A 15441-nucleotide genomic window follows, 5' to 3' on the forward strand; every position below is an offset into this window, starting at 1 on the left:
ATTTAACTTCTTTTTGCAGTTTTGTTTTCTGCTCAGTTAAAAATAGACACAGATTTGACCATAATGAGCATCTCCAGATATCAAATCCTAATGTATCTCCAGATATCAAATCGTAATGTATCCCATAAATTAATCAGTTGAAATACACAAAAAACTATTTCACAAAGTGATTAATAAAAAACAACATATTTTAATTATGGCCCCTTAATTTGAGGTAAACCATCTAGTCTGCTGTTGTATGTCTCAGTGAGGTTGAGGTGATGTTTAAATAGATTCAAACACACCTTGCCTTATTAGAGCTCTGCTTAGTTGACAGAATACGGCCAATATAAGGACCTGCAGGGAGGGCTGCACAAGGTGGGGGTCCAGTGCACAGTAAGTCTTTCCTTGCTTTCACAGACAGGCAGATAGGAGGTGGCTCCTATCAGAGAATGTGTTATGACAAACTGCATCTCTAAAGCATGTAATTAATAAACTTAAGATTACTACATTAAATGTATTGATATACTAAAATACTTGTCTTTCTATGTTTTTATCATTTTTAGATACTCATAACAACTGTGGAAATTTCATCTTATTTTGGGAGGAAAAGGTAAGGCACATCTGATTTACAGTACATCTGATTTATCTGAACAGCTAAATGATTAAAACAAGATACTTGCATTCTAGTAAAGTAAATCTTTTGAGGGCATTTACTGATTATTGCTACAACACAGGTCTTATTTGTATAGAAATATTCAATCTATGCAGATTGTGTCCAATATGCCTACACCATTAATTACCCAATGTCACTGGTTATGACTCTAAGGCCTTCACAGGTCTTAAATGGAAGCTTAAACATCCCCACCCTCCACCATAAGGCGGGGATCACATCAGCCAGTGGCAAGCGGCAGCGGCAAACGTAACGCAACGCTCAGACCATAATAAGTTTCCATAATCAGACCATAATCTTGTTCCTATGCAACACAAACGGTTTGTCAATTGAATACGCTCGCGTTGCGCTTTGAAAGTTGAAAGTTCAGCTAGTTCAGCGCTAGCGTTATGCCAGCTTTGCCACCGTTTCGCTGCCGAACCATAGAGAACAAAAGGAAACCTGCTGCTTGCCGCTGGTTAATGTGATCCCCGCCTAATTCATAGATATCTGGATATGTGTGTATATTCAATGTGTACGATGGGGATGAGATTACATTTCAGGACAATGATGCAGTACATAAATTGATTCCATTAATATTTAGATATCAAAATACTGTGTTGTATTTGACTTTTTAATGCATTGCGCAGTTTGTGTCCCCTTTTGATAAGATCCCTACATGTTTTGTCCCCTAATGACTGTCAACCACTTTATTTACAGTACCGTATCTGTACATGTCTGATTGTGCAAAGCATTTTATGTTGAAACTGTCTGCTCTTCATGTTTATGATTAATGCAGTAACCAGCAACCATGGGGGACGGTGATATGGCCACGTATGGCAAAGCTGCCATCTACCTTCGTAAGCCCGAGAGGGAGAGACTTGAGGCCCAAACCAGGCCCTTTGATGCAAAGACTGCTTGCTTTGTGGTTGATAAAGAGGAGTTGTACGTCAAGGGTACAATTAAAAAGAAGGAAGGCGGCAAAGTCGTCGTTGAAACGGTTGAAACCAAGGAGGTACTTTAAGCAAGGCTGTTGAAATTGCTCTGATGTAAAAATGTCATTTTCACAGAAAGTTTCTTGAATACATCTCTTTGATAAAGCTGTTTTCTACATTGGTTTTAGGAAAAGACAGTGAAGGATGACGAAGTCTTCCCCTTGAATCCTCCCAAATATGACAAAATTGAGGACATGGCCATGATGACCCACCTCAATGAAGCGTCTGTCCTGTATAACCTCAAAGAGCGTTATGCAGCATGGATGATCTACGTAAGCCTTACACTTTTAAATAAATTAAGAAAATAAAATGAATTTGAAAAGCTGAAAAAACTATCTTCTTCATTTCTTCATTCTAGACCTACTCTGGACTTTTCTGTGTCACTGTGAACCCCTACAAGTGGCTCCCAGTATACGACCAAGAAGTGGTGGATGCCTACAGAGGCAAGAAGCGTGTGGAGGCCCCTCCCCACATCTTCTCTGTCTCTGACAACGCATTTCAGTTCATGCTCCAAGGTATGCTTTCAGTTTTAAATCAATCACTGAATAATACATTATATATTTGACTAATTTATGTAAAATGAACCATACATGTCAATCTCTTTTTTTCCCCATAGACAGAGAGAATCAGTCTGTCCTGATCACGTAAGTGTCCATGCATCGCTTAAAACTTTTTACATTATTAAAAGGCTAAACCTTTACATCGTCCTCTGTATACTCTGGTACACTTTGTAATTATAATATAAAACATTGCAATATCTTCTGTTTAATACAGTGGAGAATCTGGTGCTGGCAAGACTGTAAACACCAAGCGTGTCATCCAGTACTTTGCAACAATTGCAGTGGCTGGTGGGAAGAAAGATGCATCATCCGGCAGCAGTGGAAAAATTAAGGTACAGGACCACTTGCATATTAATAGGCTAATATTCACATAGCAACACAGACATTAACTTCAATGACGATATATGTATTGACTTGCAGGGCTCTCTTGAAGACCAGATTATTGCCGCCAACCCATTGCTGGAGTCTTATGGTAATGCCAAGACAGTGAGGAATGACAACTCTTCACGTTTTGTAAGTTTAGTTTATCATCTAATCTCTTACATGTTTTTTGTTGTTTTGTTTTTAGATAGAATCAACTTTTTAGGGATTTTGTTTTAACTCAAACTTATCATGCAGTTTATTTTATATCTATTAATATTTCTTTTTCAAAACATCCTCCAATGTCTACTTAAACCTCTACACTATCATCTTTTGCTTTTTTTATTAGTAAAGGCAGGATTTATTGTTACTCTTAGGTCTATTACTAAATATATATTTATTGAATACTTGAGTATTTTCCTCATGTGTAACCTGCTTTGGTTAAAAGCATGAGCTAAATGAATACATGTTATGTCAAAATGTAATCTCAAACAGGGAAAATTCATCAGAATTCACTTTGCCACATCTGGAAAACTGGCTAGTGCTGATATTGAGACTTGTAAGTATAATTGTTCCAAGTAGAAATGTTCTTTTATTGCCTTAAATGTATCAATTGACAATACATCCTTCCCTGCGTAAAAAGACCTGCTGGAGAAGTCTAGAGTGACATTCCAGCTTCCTGATGAGAGAGGCTACCACATCTTCTTCCAGATGATGACCAACCACAAGCCTGAAATTATAGGTAAGGTTTTTGGTTTTCACCAAACGTTCAATCAGTAAATGTAATTCTGAATTTGTAAATTATTTTCTTAATCCTGACAGAAATGTCCCTCATCACATCCAACCCATATGACTTCCCAATGTGCAGTCAGGGTCAAATCACTGTGGCGAGCATTAATGACAAAGAGGAGTTGGATGCCACAGATGTAAGTCTTCAAATAATGGGTTTTCCCCTCTTCAGTTTCTTGAAGGAAGTTTTAAAATAATCAAATAATTTATCATTCTAGGATGCCATTGACATCCTGGGTTTCAATGCAGAGGAGAAAGTCACCATTTACAAGCTGACTGGTGCTGTGCTTCATCATGGCAACATGAAATTCAAGCAGAAGCAGCGCGAAGAGCAGGCTGAGCCTGATGGCACTGAGAGTAGGTTACAACACTCTACTTAATCAGTCAGTTCTAGTAATAACTACAAGGTACTCTTAGTTATTGAGATATTTTTTTATGTTAAATTAAAGTTACAGAGTGTAAATTTACACCCCTGGTACGAATAGCCTTCGCCACACAGCTGAGCTATTCACACCTGTGACATAACAACAAAAAGACGTTGCTCACGTGCACAAAAAACATGGCGGACATTCGTTTTTTCGTCAATAGAAAGTGAAGAATTCTGAAAGGTTTCGGCACTACTATATGTTCAGATTAAGTTTAAGATTGAAAAGTTGTGTTTTATTTTCATACTCTTGGTTCAGTGAACACATACAACCGTCAGTTTGTTAGTTAACAGAAATTTCATGAATATGACATTCAGGCCTATAAACTATAAGTTTACCCGCAATCACCATTTACATGTCGAAAAGGATAGTGCAGTGGTCACAGACATGGGATAAAATGTGGGAGACTGGGGTTTGGTTCCCATGTGATGCATTTTGGCAGAGTGAGTGTGCATGTGTATCAACATCTCAGGAGAGAAGGAGCGCAATTTGAACAAGAAATCGGTTCTCAAGCGGAAGTTTTGAATGCAATAATTAGCTAGTTCATGCACCAGGGTGTAAATAGCATACAGTACTATATACACCAGGGTACGAATAGCATCCACTTCTAACTATACATTAATGCAAATAGCATGCCTTATTCAGAGTGTCTATTACAGTACACAGCTGAGCTATTCACACCCTGTTACGTAACAACAAAAAAACATGTTGCTTGTTTTTTTTTTATTATTATTACATTGTGTGATCAATATGCCAGAATAAATCACAGGGGTGCAAATAGCATACACTGATATTTGTACCAGACGGGGTATTACTAGAACACATTGCTGTGTGCACCGGGGTACAAATAGTACGGTAAATTAATTTAAAGACAAACATTTACAAAACAATGGTCACGCAGATACCTTTATGTTTTTGTGAGACATATAGCCTTTAACCTAACACTATCTTGGACAAACGTTTTAATCTAGGGAGAGGAGACTGAGGTGGACAAACTTGTTTCGTATATTGTCCCAAATTAGTTTGGAGTGTGGAGTATGAAATTGGTCGCTATACATTTCACCAAAATGTTGCACATTTTTTTAGCTGCTGACAAAATCTGTTACCTCTTGGGCCTGAACTCCGCTGACATGCTGAAGGCTTTATGCTACCCAAGAGTGAAAGTCGGAAACGAGTATGTCACCAAGGGTCAGACTGTGCCACAGGTATTTTTTTATTCACAAAAAAGTTCACTTAAGATGACAAACCATTTGGCAGTATTAGGACAGAATTACTATTAGTAAAATTACCTGCTTTTATCGTATAAGCATTTTACTTTTTGTTCTCAGAGCATAGGATGACCCCTGCTTAAATATTCTGTTTCAGGTCAACAACTCAGTTTCGGCCTTGTCCAAGTCCATCTATGAAAGGATGTTCTTGTGGATGGTCATTCGTATAAACCAGATGTTGGACACTAAACAGCCAAGGCAGTTCTATATCGGTGTGCTGGATATTGCTGGCTTTGAGATTTTTGATGTAAGCATAAGTTAACACCATTTTTCACTCACACCACAATGTAGAATAATTTCAGTAGGGAACATTCATATTACAAACTGTTTTTCAATCACAGTACAACAGCATGGAACAGCTATGCATCAACTTCACCAATGAGAAACTGCAACAGTTCTTCAACCACACCATGTTCGTTCTGGAGCAAGAGGAATACAAGAAAGATGGCATTGTATGGGATTTCATTGACTTCGGCATGGACTTAGCCGCTTGCATTGAGCTCATTGAGAAGGTCAGTTTTAATCAGTCAAATGAGCCAAGTGCTAGATTTGTATTGTTTTATAATAGCCACTTTTAAAACTAAGCTCATTTTTCCAACAGCCTATGGGAATCTTTGCCATCCTTGAAGAGGAGTGCATGTTCCCCAAGGCCTCTGACACCACTTTCAAGAACAAGCTGTATGACCAGCATCTTGGCAAAAATAAGGCCTTTGAGAAGCCCAAGCCTGCCAAAGGCAAGGCTGAGGCCCACTTCTCCCTGGTGCACTATGCCGGCACTGTGGACTACAATGTTACTGGGTGGCTGGACAAGAACAAGGATCCACTGAACGATTCTGTTATACAGCTGTACCAGAAGTCGGGAGTTAAACTCCTGCCTGTCCTGTACCCACCTGTTGTTGAAGGTAACAAAAAGTTATATAAAGTAAAAGCTAACACAGGAATAGAGCAGTCTTAGTATCCATCTTGATTCCAGCAAGTAACAAGCTGACATGTTGCATAAACATTTCCATGGCAACAGTGATCTCTACCAATCAAAGGCTCTGCTTTTACAGGCTTTTACATGTAAGGATTTTGGGTAGTGTAGTACTTTTCTGTTAAATGGCGAATATTTTTTTTTCTCAAAACAAGGTTGATGCCCCATGAAATGTTAATGTCTATACAGTATGAGCATGTACAATCGCTTAGACATGTCACTGCTGGTTTTAAGTCTACCATGGACAGTTATGATTTTATGGCTTATCAATTGACAACTGGAGTATAAGTTGTATTGAATTCTTTATTCCAGAATCAGCGGTGGGCGGGAATGTTGAGCTCTATATCCAGTCTATAAACTTTCTGTGCATGTAAACTCAAGAGTCAAATTTTTCACTTGTTTGTATGTCAACAGAGACTGGTGGCGCTAAGAAGGGTGGTAAGAAGAAGGGTGGCTCCATGCAAACAGTGTCATCACAGTTCAGGGTATGTATATTAAACAAATAACAAACACATCAATCATCCTAAAGAAAGGTGAGGGTATGTTTTAATAGCTTTGCTATCTCAACAGGAGAACTTGGGCAAACTGATGACCAACTTGAGGAGCACCCATCCACACTTTGTGCGGTGTCTGATTCCAAATGAAATTAAGAAACCAGGTGAAGGACGTATGGTAGTCAATAAAGATGTGTGAATTATTTATGTAATTACATTGAGAATAGAAGATCTTATGACATGTATTTGACAGGTTATATGCAGAACTTCCTGGTCATCCACCAGCTCAGGTGCAATGGTGTGCTGGAGGGTATCAGAATCTGCAGAAAGGGTTTCCCAAGCAGAATCCTCTATGGTGACTTCAAGCAGAGGTGAACTGAGAAAGCCAATGAAGTATTACACTTATTCAATACTGCATGCAGAAAAGAAAAAGTAATGCTCTATATGGACATTTATTTATTCTGTCCAGATACAAAGTGCTAAATGCCAGTGTCATTCCTGATGGCCAGTTTATTGATAACAAGAAGGCTGCTGAGAAGCTCTTGGGATCCATTGATGTTGATCACACGCAATACATGTTTGGACACACAAAGGTAGATAGGTTTCATGCAATCTACTATCTGTATTTCATGAGTACAAACTAAAGCACAGTTTTGGAAAGGGTAATTCCTTAGCGCTTCTGTGGAAATCTGGTGTGTCTACAGGAGGGACATTCTTGTACTAGTAAAGGAGGATCACCAGATGTTTACTTATTTCTAAGTTTGAATGCATAGGTGCTCAGCAATAAATGACTAATGTTTCAATTTTTACATCTGGACTACATGGACTCTGACAAAGATGTTGTAAACATCGAAATGTTAGTAATGTATAATGCTATGTACCTATGCATTAACACTTTGTGTTGCTCTGGTGGTCCTCCTTTAGCAGAGCACAGCATTTTCTGTGTCAGATAGATGCTTATATTTTCATTCATCCCTCAGGTGTTCTTCAAAGCTGGTCTGCTGGGTGATCTTGAGGAGATGCGAGATGAGAAACTGGCTTCCCTGGTCACAATGACTCAGGCTCTCTGCCGTGCATACCTGATGAGGAGGGAGTTTTCAAAGATGATGGAAAGGAGGTAAATTTGTATATCAAAGGAACTCAGAAGTCTAAAAGACTGCTATAGTATGAGTAGGCCTATTAATTGTAAAGCGTACCTCGTTATCCCTACATGAAATGTTTTTCTCAAAATATGTCTGAGAAGATCCTATTATACTTTCTACTAGGGATGTAACGATATTGTCAATTTCACGATATCACAATAACAAAAGTGTCTCGATATCGTCATGGACATGTGACGGTATCAAACCATAGGTTTGGTATCAAGCAATAGGTCTTCTGGGCAAAAAAACTGTTTAGTTTCAGCTGCCATGGAGCAGAGTGAATGGAAAATTAAAAATACAGAGACCATCATCCTATTCGTGTCTATTGTCCTTTGCGCTTTGCTCGTCGGTTGCCTGTACAGATCTAGGCCTACAGCAAAAATGGTAGATGCCGGTGTTGACGAGACAATGTAAAGCATGAATACAAGAGTTTCAAGTGTCAAGTGTTTCTCATGCTATTTTTTCACCTGCGCCTTCTCCGGTCTATATTTGATTAGACCTGTTATAAGAGTTGAGCTGATGACGGGATCTGTCCAATTTCATTGTGTTATGGTTATGGTATTTAACAGACGCTTTTGTCCAAAGCCACCTACAAATAACAACAATACAATAGTTAAATTTAACAGTACAATACATGTACAGGCTACACACACACACCTTATGCAACTATGCAGTGCCTCCAAACGAGAGTTTGAATTCACTGAGATGTTTTATGTATCAACCGAATGACTAAACTCATTTATGAATGCACCATTAGGCTACTTTCTGTCGATTGTAGGCTATTGGTGTCTTAGTTCATAGACAAACAGAGTCAGACTGAAACAGCCAAAGAAAAGGTAGAACTGCGAAGGAGATCGGTGATCTGGTAGTAAATGATCATATACGATTTTGATATGGATGCATCCCTTCTTTCTACAATTCATGTAATTATACAGTCATTCTACAACCTATATTTAAGGATACATTTCACCACCCTTCTTGTGTAGGGAGGCTGTCTACACCATCCAGTACAATATACGCTCATTCATGAATGTCAAGACCTGGCCATGGATGAAGGTTTACTACAAGATCAAGCCTTTGCTGAAAAGTGCTGAAACTGAGAAGGAGCTGGCCGACATGAAGGAGAACTTTGGGAAACTCAAAGAGGAGTGTGCAAAGGCAACAGCCAGGAAGAAGGAGCTTGAGGAGAAGATGGTGTCTCTGGTGCAAGAGAGGAATGACCTGGCGTTGCAAGTGTCATCTGTAAGTGTATATTGTACCATTTCAATATTCACAATCATACCACTACCCAGTCTCAGCATTGTGTTTTCAATACAAATTATGTATTGTCATGCTCCCATCTTTAATTTACAATAGGGAAATGAGGGTCTCAATGATGCTGAGGAGAGGTGTGAGGGTCTTATCAAAAGTAAGATCCAGCTCGAGGCCAAGCTCAAAGAGACAACCGAGAGACTGGAGGATGAAGAGGAAATCAATGCTGAGCTGACTGCCAAGAAGAGGAAACTGGAGGATGAGTGCTCTGAGCTCAAGAAGGATATTGATGATCTGGAGCTGACCCTAGCCAAAGTGGAGAAGGAAAAACATGCCACCGAGAACAAGGTTGGGATTTATAAAGGGCCAATCAATGTAGTCTGTCGGAAAAGTATCTTATTTACACTTTTCACTGATGTAAAACTTTCTATGTGCAGGTCAAGAACCTAACTGAAGAGATGGCCTCTCAGGATGAGTCCATTGCTAAGCTGACAAAGGAGAAGAAAGCCCTACAAGAGGCCCACCAGCAGACTCTTGATGATCTTCAAGCAGAGGAAGACAAAGTCAACACTCTGACCAAATCAAAGACTAAGCTTGAACAGCAAGTGGATGATGTAAGTACAAAAGAATCAACATTTGACAACTTCTCACACTGAAATCTGACCATTTACCACATACTCACCTCACACTTTAAATTGACAGCTTGAGGGTTCCCTGGAGCAAGAAAAGAAGCTCCGTATGGACCTTGAGAGAACCAAGCGAAAGCTTGAGGGTGACCTGAAGCTGGCACAGGAGACCATCATGGATCTGGAGAATGACAAGCAGCAATCAGAAGAGAAGATAAAGAAGTAAAGGCATTATTTATTATAAAATATCACTGTTCTATTCCCATGTATGCAGCCAACTTTAGAAATGATTCTTCCTTTCTTCAATCTTTTTTTAATCAGGAAGGACTTTGAAACAAGTCAACTTCTTAGTAAGATCGAAGATGAACAATCACTTGGTGCTCAGCTGCAGAAAAAGATCAAGGAGCTTCAGGTTTAATTATTCTCCACCAACTCAAACTCTGAGCGTTTTTGCAATTTTCTGTCTTACTAACATAATGTTTTTTTTCCATAGGCCCGCATTGAGGAACTGGAGGAAGAGATTGAGTCTGAACGTGCAGCTAGAGCCAAGGTTGAGAAGCAGAGAGCTGATCTCTCCAGGGAACTTGAGGAGATCAGTGAAAGGCTTGAGGAGGCTGGTGGTGCCACTGCTGCTCAAATTGAGATGAACAAGAAGCGTGAGGCTGAGTTCCAGAAGCTGCGTCGTGACCTTGAGGAGTCCACCCTGCAGCATGAAGCCACTGCTGCAGCTCTTCGCAAGAAGCAGGCAGACAGTGTGGCTGAGCTGGGAGAGCAGATTGACAACCTCCAACGTGTCAAGCAGAAGCTTGAGAAGGAGAAGAGTGAATACAAGATGGAAATTGATGATCTCGCCAGCAACATGGAGGCTGTTGCTAAAGCTAAGGTTGATGAGATGTTTACCCTCATGTTATCTTTTAAACAAACCAACTTACAATAAACTCTTTGCTACTAATGGGTATTTTCATAAACAGGGAAATCTGGAGAAGATGTGCCGCACCCTTGAGGACCAACTCAGTGAAACCAAGGCTAAGAGTGATGAGGGTGCCCGTCAGGTCAATGACCTCAGTGGTCAGAGAGCAAGACTTCAGACTGAAAATGGTGAGCTTGGCCGCCAGGTTGAGGAGAAAGATGCTCTTGTGTCTCAGCTGACCAGAAGCAAGCAGGCCTTCACACAGCAAGTTGAGGAGCTGAAGAGACTGAATGAAGAGGAAATCAAGGTACTGATACATATGCATGAAATGAAGAAATTGGACTACATCAATCACATTTGGGGAAATGCTTTCATAAACACCCTTACTTGTTAACAAACAGGCCAAGAATGCCCTGGCTCATGCTGTTCAGTCGGCTCGCCACGACTGTGACCTTCTAAGGGAGCAGTTTGAGGAGGAGCAGGAAGCAAAGGCTGAGCTTCAACGTGGCATGTCCAAGGCCAACAGCGAAGTTGCTCAGTGGAGGACCAAGTACGAAACTGATGCCATCCAGCGCACTGAGGAGCTTGAGGAGTCCAAGTATGTGCTACAGATGCAAAAACAGTTTTGGATATGTATTTTGTTCACTAAAACATTCTAAAAAATCATCATGTTTTCTGTCTTAAATCTGATGCTTTTTCCTTTAGAAAAAAGCTTGCCCAGCGTCTCCAGGAGGCTGAGGAGCAAATTGAGGCTGTCAACTCAAAATGTGCCTCTCTAGATAAGACCAAGCAGAGACTCCAGGGTGAGGTTGAGGACCTCATGATTGATGTGGAGAGAGCCAATGGTCTAGCTGCCAACCTTGACAAGAAGCAAAGAAACTTTGACAAGGTAATACCTCCAACACATCATTCAGATGTAGAATGTAGGCAGGGATGTAGTGGAGGCTAAACGGAAGTACACAGTTTATCCACCTCTGAAATGTCAGACACAGTTTATCCACCTCTTTTTAGAGTTTATCCACCTCTCAAAAGGGTTTATTCACCAATTGAAACATTTAACATTCAAAAATCACACTTTATTATCCACATGCCCAATATGTACGCTCATCAACACTCTAGGAACCATTTAATACCACTGGCATTGTTATAAACATTGTACAATAACCTTCGCCATCATCAGACATGTTCTGAATACCTTTTTTTTAAATCTGACACCGCATGGCGCAGTCCACCTCACCGTGATCACAGATTTCATAGTTTACCCACCTCTTATTGTACCACTACATCCCTGAATGTAAGTGAATAAGTATAGCCTCACAACAACAACTCTTTCTAAAAGGTCCTGGCAGAATGGAAGCAGAAGTACGAGGAGGGTCAGGCAGAGTTGGAGGGTGCCCAGAAAGAGGCTCGTTCTCTCAGCACTGAGCTGTTCAAGATGAAGAACTCCTATGAGGAGTCGCTTGACCATCTTGAGACCCTGAAGAGGGAGAGCAAGAATTTGCAACGTGAGTCAAAAACAACCCAATACATATCCCACTCAAAAAATATTTTTAAACTTTCAGACTATGTTTGCTGTAATATAACTGCATATTTGCAGAAGAGATTTCGGATCTGACTGAGCAGCTTGGTGAAACTGGAAAGAGCATCCATGAGCTGGAGAAGTCCAAGAAGACTGTAGAGACTGAAAAGACTGAGATCCAGACAGCCCTGGAAGAGGCTGAGGTAAAAAAATCAGGAGGGCTTTCCTACACAGTGAGAAACGGAAATTATGATGCTGTTTATATTTAAAAATTCTTGATTTTCTTGTTTAGGGAACTCTTGAGCATGAGGAGTCCAAGATTCTTCGTGTCCAACTTGAACTCAACCAGATCAAGGGTGAGGTTGACAGGAAGCTTGCAGAGAAGGATGAGGAGATGGAGCAGATCAAGAGGAATGCCCAGAGGATAGCCGACTCCATGCAGAGCACTCTGGACTCTGAGGTCAGGAGCAGAAATGATGCCCTGAGAATCAAGAAGAAGATGGAGGGAGACCTCAATGAGATGGAGATTCAGTTGAGCCATGCTAACCGCCAGGCTGCTGAGTCCCAGAAACAACTGAGAAATGTGCAAGGTCAACTCAAGGTCAGTTATGCAATAAAACAGTACAGGGATCCTATCTTACCATAATTACTATTTGTTTAATAGTTCAACAATGTCCATAAATCAATATTACTGTACATTGATACTGTATATGATTTTGTCTGAACTCTCTTTTGGTAGTATGGCATGTCTTTTGTCATTCCATATTTTTTTTTATTAGGATGCCCAACTGCATCTTGATGATGCTGTCAGAGGACAAGAAGACGGGAAGGAGCAGGTTGCCATGGTGGAGCGCAGGAACGGCCTGATGTTGGCTGAGATTGAGGAGCTCAGAGTTGCTCTGGAGCAGACAGAGAGAGGCCGCAAAGTGGCTGAACAGGAGCTGGTTGATGCCAGTGAGCGTGTTGGCCTCCTGCACTCTCAGGTGGGGATATATTTTTCTCACCCCAAAAAAATCTTTTTAATCGTATTCGCAGTTCTTTCAAAATATTTGTATATACCATGTACCATATTTGAAATTATTTCTGAATGTTAGAACACAAGTCTGATTAACACCAAGAAGAAGCTTGAGGCTGACTTGGTTCAGATCCAAGGTGAGGTTGATGACATCGTCCAGGAGGCTAGAAATGCTGAGGACAAGGCCAAGAAAGCCATCACTGATGTGAGCAATGTTTTGTTTTGAACTTTAGTACTTTATATTATGAGCTAAATACTGTGCATAGCTTGTGTGATCTAAAACACAATTTCCCATTATTCAGGCTGCCATGATGGCAGAGGAGCTGAAGAAGGAGCAGGACACCAGTTCTCATCTGGAGAGGATGAAGAAGAACCTGGAGGTCACTGTGAAGGATCTGCAGCACCGCCTGGATGAGGCTGAGAATCTGGCCATGAAGGGTGGCAAGAAACAACTCCAGAAACTGGAGTCCAGGGTAAGTGATTAAACTTGGGTGGGATATTCAGAATGTAATAAATAAAATGAAGACATTGTGAAATGAAAATCTTGCTTATGTAAAGGTTCGTGAGCTGGAAAGTGAGGTTGAGAATGAACAACGACGTGGTGTTGATGCTGTCAAGGGAGTCCGCAAATACGAGAGGAGAGTGAAGGAGCTCACCTACCAGGTACAAACTTTATTTAACCACTATTGAACAGCATTGATCTTGAGGAGGACAATGATTGACAGATGTTTTTCTTTTCAGACTGAGGAGGACAAGAAAAACGTCAACAGACTGCAAGACCTGGTTGACAAGCTGCAGCTGAAGGTCAAAGCCTACAAGAGGCAGGCTGAGGAAGCTGTAAGTTGTTTCTTGTGTTGCCTATATTGTCAAATGTATTGCCTTACATATTAATAAAAATGATAGTCTAATTTGAAAACACTGTAACAAAAAGAATAAAAGATAAACAACTTTTCGGTTCCTCCAAACACCATCATCAGTTGTAATTAATGCAACAGGATGAACACCAAAACATTTTTTATCTCTTAGTCCTTTCACTCCAGTGTTTTCAAAGATAACTTTTTAAAATAACTACTATCACCTGGACCCTAAATGAATCTTCATAGACACAAATAGAAGCCTCTGCACTCAAACATATTTTCTCATTATTAGGAGGAGCAATCCAACTCCCACCTGTCTAAGTTCAGGAAGGTTCAGCATGAGCTGGAGGAGGCTGAGGAGCGTGCTGACATTGCTGAATCTCAGGTCAACAAGATGAGAGCAAAGAGCCGTGATTCTGGAAAGGTAAATCTAATTTGCCATATTTTAACATATTATAAGCCATCATATGTTCATACTCAATTTCATTTCATTCTTCAATGTCTCTTTCTCAGGGCAAGGAGGTTGCAGAGTAAATCCTGTGAAATCTTCTGACCAGTCACTCATTTGGATTAATATCCTGATTACTGTGGCCATTCTGTAACTCCTACATAATAAAAGTCTCTTCAAAATATGAGTATATTGTTTTTATTCAGAATAAGAATGAATTGTAATGACAATTTGTAACATGTTTCGACTTCAATATTTGCATTTAAAATCATTTTAAGATTTCCTGGTCTGTTGGCTAAAACAGACTTGTATGCCAATAATGAACGCTGTGGTAACACTTTCTATGAAGGTCACTGTTATAATGAGTTGTGCATACATTCATAACACCTTAAAATGTGATCACAAGTAATTATAATAATAATTAAAATAGCTCACAAACAAGCATGAGACTCTTTAGCAATCTTCATAATGCATTAGGCCTATGAACTGTCGCTTTAATGCATTATAACTAATGGTTGTACCATGTTCTATGTTAAATTAAAAATAAGATAAAATCCTTTCATTGAGCTGCGCTTTTTATGCTCGCAGCCTCCTTGCCCCGCCCCGCTCTCTCTCGTAACGAACCCGCTGCCCCTCCTCTGCATGTGCATTTAACAAAACATTACGATTTTTGATGAGAGTTGTAGAGAGGTAGTAATTGTTTTTAGCAGAAGAGAAATAACGTTTTTGTATTCCTGTTTACAAGCGTCAGTGTTTAGTGCGCTGCCATTTTGGATCTCACCCAAAGTCTCGCGATGTTCAGTGCATCATCTGACCGGAAGCCCCCGACAGGATGCGACATATTAGGCGAGTTCGACTTCGACTCGCATTCAGAGCACCTCGGAATGACAAGGACCGCCCCCATGGCTACTTTGTTTTTCCGATAGCAAGTGTTCAAGTGCTTTGCCATCGAATGTGTGACAAACACGGATGCCACAACAAAGGTTAAAACATACACTCACTAATCCTAAACAAACAACTGTATTTGCTTAAAATATAGTGTAAGATGCTCGTGAAAGAAAGATATGCAGCTTTTCAAGTGATAAAAAGGGCAAATTCCCAAGTTCACATTCAAACTGTTAGACATGAAAGGCCACATGGACTACAAACGAACTACAACGTGACGACAAAAGTGATGA

The 15441-nt window shown here is 40.2% G+C and overlaps 1 protein-coding gene across 1 annotated transcript; it reads left to right on the forward strand.

The window, feature by feature from the left end:
• Positions 1 to 1442: 1442 nt before the first annotated feature.
• Positions 1443 to 14349, forward strand: LOC143132531 (myosin-13-like). Its single transcript, XM_076292107.1, has 37 exons — positions 1443 to 1646; positions 1761 to 1898; positions 1985 to 2141; positions 2243 to 2270; positions 2401 to 2518; positions 2607 to 2699; positions 3042 to 3105; positions 3190 to 3288; positions 3369 to 3472; positions 3554 to 3692; positions 4847 to 4965; positions 5126 to 5275; positions 5370 to 5540; positions 5630 to 5920; positions 6418 to 6486; positions 6572 to 6659; positions 6749 to 6866; positions 6965 to 7088; positions 7476 to 7612; positions 8624 to 8879; positions 8994 to 9236; positions 9326 to 9502; positions 9591 to 9736; positions 9836 to 9926; positions 10008 to 10397; positions 10486 to 10731; positions 10826 to 11022; positions 11130 to 11313; positions 11764 to 11929; positions 12022 to 12146; positions 12236 to 12299; positions 13096 to 13163; positions 13261 to 13431; positions 13517 to 13621; positions 13700 to 13795; positions 14108 to 14239; positions 14329 to 14349. Exons 1-37 carry the CDS (start codon positions 1443 to 1445, stop codon positions 14347 to 14349), a joined length of 5289 nt encoding a protein of 1762 aa, XP_076148222.1.
• The last annotated feature ends 1092 nt before the right edge of the window (positions 14350 to 15441 follow it).

Source organism: Alosa pseudoharengus, unplaced genomic scaffold (genome assembly GCF_046254945.1).
Source record: "Alosa pseudoharengus isolate Yale_2024_CS ecotype anadromous, Long Island Sound unplaced genomic scaffold, YU_APseudo_1.1 YU_APseudo_1.1_scf_19, whole genome shotgun sequence".
Lineage (NCBI taxonomy): Eukaryota > Metazoa > Chordata > Actinopteri > Clupeiformes > Clupeidae > Alosa > Alosa pseudoharengus.